This window comes from Tauraco erythrolophus, chromosome 2, assembly GCF_009769465.1.
Source record: "Tauraco erythrolophus isolate bTauEry1 chromosome 2, bTauEry1.pri, whole genome shotgun sequence".
In the NCBI taxonomy this organism is placed as follows: Eukaryota; Metazoa; Chordata; class Aves; order Musophagiformes; family Musophagidae; genus Tauraco; species Tauraco erythrolophus.
In genome coordinates this window covers 103,843,193-103,849,192 of record NC_141466.1, presented here as the reverse complement: position 1 = coordinate 103,849,192, position 6,000 = coordinate 103,843,193, and the positions used below count along the sequence as shown (strand labels likewise).

Genomic DNA, 6,000 nt, shown 5'->3' with positions numbered 1-6,000 from the left:
TCTTACATAAAAGCCAAAATTAATTAAATGTGTCTAGACTCGTTGATTCTGCACTTCCACAGTCAGAGATTTATTAATGATTCAGAGATGAATAATGATTAATGTAACAGCTTTTCTATGTATAAATTTTAGTGCATATTTTTTCATTATAGATTTTCTTATTGTGGCCTTTTAACATAAAATTGTTTAAAAGTTGCCTCCATAATGGCATTTCTCTATTCTTAACATACAGTCCTCCCTTAAAAAATATTCTCGCCATTGCTTCTTTGGCCTCTGATAATGGTATTTTTAAAAAGAAGTTACCTATAAGGGCAAGCATTGCATGAAAAAAGGTCAAAACACTATGGGTATGGTGGGTGTGGTATATAAAACAAGGATGCATTCTTCAGCTGCTACTGATGCCACCATTTAATTAACCGTTTTGTCACATGGTTGTACTAACACAAAGACTAGTTAGTGTTAGCATTCTAGTTAGACTAGAAGGCTATGGGGAGGCTAAACAGAAGAAAAGTAATTTCTTTGCTTTAATTATCTACCATCAAATCTATTCTGCTTATATAGGAAAGCAGAATTTATGCTGTAGCCAAGTCTGGTTTAAGGATGTCTGAAGCTTTCACTATGGAATCTGTTAACAAAAGTAAGTGGTTTAGCTGTTCATTGTCTCATGAACAAAAATTATCTTCTTACAGTGATTTGTAAGCAAGGACCAAATGTCCCGTGTTCCTCTAAGATACCTTCATGAAGATTTAGTTATCTGCTATTTAAAACATAGAAGATCATTGGTTATCTTTCCAATGTCTTCTGTTACCTTGCCTCTTGACTTTGTCCTGAATTTGTACTTTATTCGCTCAAGCTTTCTTTGCCATTCACTTTGAAGATTCTATACCAAGTACAAAAGTAAGAGATTATACTTTCAATTTAAAAAGAGTTAGTGGTCATGACTGCAATTTATTTGTACTCCTTAAAACAACTGTAAATTTCAGAAAGCTATGAATCTCACATCCAAAACAGTTTAGGAGTTAGTTTACTTTTTATAGCAGTTCTGCAATGCAGAAGATGAGATTAGAATTTAGTTAATTGAGAGGTAAATTAGGAGGGTCATTTATACAATATGTTGCTTTTTTTAGGTGCTGTTTCACTAACTGCATACTCCATATCCGGATTATATACATCTCTGATATATAAGAACATGACCACTCCTGTCTACACCACTTTGAAAGGGGTAACTGTATTACTGTTTAAAGGAAATCTTTAAATATCATTAGGTCTTATGTCCAGGAACTTGCTGTTTCACATTTGATGCTACCATGCCAAATATGTCACAAGATGATGTTTAGAGATCACAGAACTCCAGAAGTACTGGAAATGTTAAATAGCTGGAAAAAAAATTATTGCTGCTTATAAAATGTTACTAGCCCAGGTCAGTTGTTCATAGATTCCTTGCTGATTTTTTCCAAAGGCTTGTTAATCGTTAAATGGAGCCACATGGTGTTCAATGCCATAATTAAAAGTGTGTGTGTAGTGTCTTTGTGTCAGTGCCAAAGCTGTTGATAGTCAGATAACCAGCAGTAACTAATCACAGCATTGTTTGTTTTCTGGCAGCCTTTTGTGATTTGGAAAGACCCATGCTTTGAGCTACTTCAGGTTTCTGTTTTAAATTGTGGGGGTGGTTGAGGATACAGAGGGCAGAGGGAATTCAGTTTTATGTTAATATTTGTGTGCCAAAACTCACAACCCAAGTAGGAACAACTTTGAATGTTAAGCAGCCAGCAGAGCTCTGCTACGGTATGAAGGAAATGACTGATACCCTTTATGCAAGGTATCAAAGAGTGTTGTGTTAATTTCTGCAGAAAGCAACTCAAATAAGCAACAGCCCATTTATAGATGAGTCATCAGGATCTGAGGAAGAAGACAGCTCTCAGTCCAGCTCAAGGACTTCTGAGTCTGATTCTCGAAGCAGAAGTGGTCCAGGTAGTCCTCGGGCTATGAAACGAGGTAGGCAAAAACTGAAAGAACAAGTAACTTCTGGGAAGCTGCAGAAACCACCAAGTTCACATGATCTTCTTAGAAATTGATTTCTTCCTGAAACAGCATGAACATCTTAAATGTAGGCTTTTATCTCAGCTATCAAAGCCATCATCTATTATTCAAGCAGGAGGAAGGACTGTTTTGCGTGGCTTTTTATTGCCGTTATTATAGATGGCTTTTTAAGACATTAATCTAGTAGCTGGCTGTGGTCATGAGGGAAAAGTGATTTTTACATTTAAAGCAAGAAGCTCCATTCTATCTATACTCTGTCATGCAAGGACTTCCTTGACCTTTAGCTTTAAGTAGGTAAAAATAGCCTAGAAAAAAGTGGCCATCAGAAATAAACCCCACATATATTCAAGTTTATAAAACCAAGTAGCAGTTTAACATGATCAGAAAGCAGGTGGAAAAGTTCCCTCAGTAGAGTGTTTGGTTGTGTCTTCTCATGCAATGAAGGACTTCTTTCATTTTTACATGGGGAGACAAGCAAGACTAAGATCTAAGATCCTAGTGAGGCCAAGTTTGTTAAGATCCTTTGTTATATGTTGCTTCAGAAACATTATTCAGTTTTTCCCGTTAAACATGTTAAAATCCCAGTTAGCTGGAGCTCCACTCAGTCACACTTGAGCAGGTAGATATGGCCACTGGCCCACGAGGAGTTTTCCACTGCCAGCTACACGTGGGGTCGAGTCCTGTTTGCTGTGATGTAGTTACAGTTTTGCTACGTGAGTGTGAAAAAGACCGAAAGTTCTGCTTCCCAGCAGCTCCATCTTGCTGAGCAAAACACAGTGCTGTGGCAGCAGACGCATCTCATGTTACATGCTTGCACAACAGGAAAGGTAAATTAGCTAATTTAATAGCTGGTTTCACCCACAATTTATATCCCTGTTTATAAAATGGAACCATCCCCTTTTTCATACTTTCTTCTCAGAAAGTAGTCCTGGCATTGTTTCATGCATGGAAACCTTTCTTAACCACAAAACACATACGTACGTATCTTTGTTGAGATAACATTTTTTTAAAATTTAGGCAGTCACAAATTTCACTTGGCAAATAATTAGCTTGCTGCATATTTATTATAGAAGATTCTACATGAGAAGTGAGGAACCCACTCTGAAAAGCCCAGGTGGCTTACCAAGCAATAAATGAGAAAAGCTTTTTTTTTTTTTTTTATATTGGCAAATGAGTTTGGAAATTAATGAAACAAAGGAAACAAGGCATATTCATTTCAATCTTGGAGAGTGGTCTTTCAGAGAAGAACACTATTCAGAAAGTAAAACTTTACAAAAGGACATGCTCACACATTTGAAAATAATTATTTCTATGATGAGAAGAGTTTGAATTTTTATTGCTGGTTCACTAGAATTGAGAACAAGGTGTTTTTTTTCAAGATGAAAGCTAATAAGCTTTTAAAAAAATACTAAGGTCTGGAATTCAGATTTTTAGAAAACCTCAGTATAAAAATTCATACTAATTGCAAACTAAAGACAGTCACCTACAACTTCAGCATATAGCAGAACTTAGGCATAGCTTCTTCATACACAAGCAGTTGCCTGAAAATTCCAGATACTAGAGAGAATGATAGAAAGGGGAAAGTTGCTTAGTTTAATTAAAGATCCTGTATGCGTTTTCTAGGGAATGAGTATGATACATCGCACTAACTCCCTCCTTAAAAAAGGTGTTGTAATATAACAGAAGGTGATAATATATTGAAGACTTTTATTTGTTGTTTCATTCACAAGTGACTTTGTTTAACTATGGAGAAAATGGGATTAGCGTATTAGCACTGTGCTAATAGTTTGATATGCTGATATTTTAAAAAGTGTTTAGTTCCTGGTAGATTTATGTTGATATTCGTTTTTGCCTGCAGATCCTACTCGGATACGCTTTCTGCATGGATATTCTGATCTCATTTATTTCTCAAGTAATAAAAAAATATAAAGAAACATCTTTCTTCTTTTAACTCAGGGGTGTCTTTGTCTTCTGTGACCTCAGAAAGCGACTATGCTATTCCTCCAGATGCATATTCAGTAGATACAGACTATTCAGAGCCAGAGCAGAAACTTCCTAAGACCTCTTCCTCATCTAGTGATAATGGAAAAAATGTGAGTACTGAAGTTCTGTGAAGAAGTGTACCTGCAGTGCTGTGTGTATATTTACGTTCAAAGACTGCTACCAAATCTCTATATTCAGTCTTGCTGACTCACAGACTGCCTTTTGAGTACAAATAGCAAAATACACCAACAATAATTTAGCCATATAAGACTATAATGATTGAAGGAAAGTGGAGGATAATTCTGAGCTTTTTATATAATGAATGGAAATAGGTGGACAACTCCAGAAGACAATTCAAAGCACTTAAGATTTTCCTTACTTGGAACCAGATCTGGTATCAGATTGCATATGAAATACTAAAATTAGCTTATGTGAATATTCAGGGAAATAGAAGGACATTCACTGAAGGAGCTGGAGTCATCAGGAGAAATCTATGTGCAATAATACATTTCTATAGCTTCCTCATACAGGGAAAACAACTTTAAACATTAGAGAAATCATTAAGTAGGTGATGTGCAAGGACAGGCCAAACAAACCAAAATGTGATGAGGTACTGGTCTTTTTAATGGCCTGTGCTAGTAGTTAGTGTCTTGACATACAAGTAGATTGACTGCCTGGTGATGAAGATAATTTGTTTTAAGCTTTCTTCACAGAGCAAAACTGTGAACTCTGTTCTACAGGTGTACACACTGTGCGGAGCTCTGAATCACAGTGCTCCATATCTGGTCTGTAGGTTAGGCCCTGAAGTTGGGGAAAATATGTATTATCTACATTATATTCACTTTGTTCCTTGTTTAATATAAATAATTAGAAAGTAAAATCAGGAATCATCATATTCTTCATTCTTTTGTATAGTTCTGGGCAAATCACTTACTCTCCTTCATGTGCTATAACTGTAAGTAGGGATATTAGTTAGTTATCCCACATGCATGGCGTTTGTCTTAAGTGATGCTTGTAAAAACTTTGTCATTGGACTAAAAGTCCCACCAAATACTGTAATTATTATTTAGCATGCTTTTAAGTCATTAAAGTATCTGTGTGTGTGTGCATTTATACATATCACTGAGGAGTATAGGTATGTATGTGTACCTAACTACTTTTTATCTAACTTCTGAGTAATCAGGAACCTTTGGAAAAATCTGGATATCTGTTAAAAATGAGTGGTAAAGTAAAGACCTGGAAACGACGGTGGTTTGTGCTGAAAGGAGGAGAATTACTGTACTACAAATCTCCAGTAAGTAAATGTAACCTGCTATTTAATATTAGATTGTTTTCACTGAGAATCTAGGGCTGCTAGAAGGAAAAGAAATGTATTCCTGGTGTCTGAGCTGCTAGCGTGATTCAGGACTCAGTTCCTCAGGAGGTGTGCAAGGTACTCAATGTCTAACTAGGAAGTATTTATGAAGATTAATGTTTAAATATTGATAGATTTAAAATATTCTTTTTTCCATTTTTTCCTTATAGAGTGATGTCATTCGAAAACCTCAAGGTCAAATTGAGCTAAATGCATCTAGCCACATTGAAAGGGGTGACGGAAAACAAACAATTCAGGTGCCTAATTTTCTCATTTGTGTTTCAGCAGGTATTTATTCCCTCCATCCCCAAAACTGACCCCTTGTTCCAGTCCCTGTTGCACTGGAAATCCATGTGTGGACTTGGAATTAATCAGTGCCCTTTGTTGGAAACCAAAGAATCATTTCAATTACAGAAGCTATAGGAAGGCCTGCATGTACACTTGTTCATAATGCTATAATGGTCAGATCATTACATATGACATATAAATAAAGAGAGTAGTCTTGTGGCCAGCCATTAGAGTTGAGAGAAGCTGTTTCTGAAAGGAGATTGAGTTTTCTCAGCTCTGCCGTCCTGGAACTTTTCAGATAAAGCCTTAGAAAGGGTCTGTCTGCTCTGCCTGGC

General features: G+C 36.3%; 1 protein-coding gene across 1 annotated transcript in view; it reads left to right on the top strand.

Moving 5' to 3' along the window:
• PLEKHH2 (pleckstrin homology, MyTH4 and FERM domain containing H2) overlaps positions 1–6,000 on the top strand; it is a 55,676-nt gene that overhangs the window by 27,450 nt on the left and 22,226 nt on the right. The window contains exons 9-14 of the mRNA XM_086628872.1: positions 562–637; positions 1,128–1,222; positions 1,851–1,995; positions 3,997–4,133; positions 5,207–5,317; positions 5,548–5,634. Of these exons, the coding sequence (XP_086484998.1) occupies positions 562–637; positions 1,128–1,222; positions 1,851–1,995; positions 3,997–4,133; positions 5,207–5,317; positions 5,548–5,634 (651 nt within the window). The remainder of the gene's footprint in view (positions 1–561; positions 638–1,127; positions 1,223–1,850; positions 1,996–3,996; positions 4,134–5,206; positions 5,318–5,547; positions 5,635–6,000) is intronic.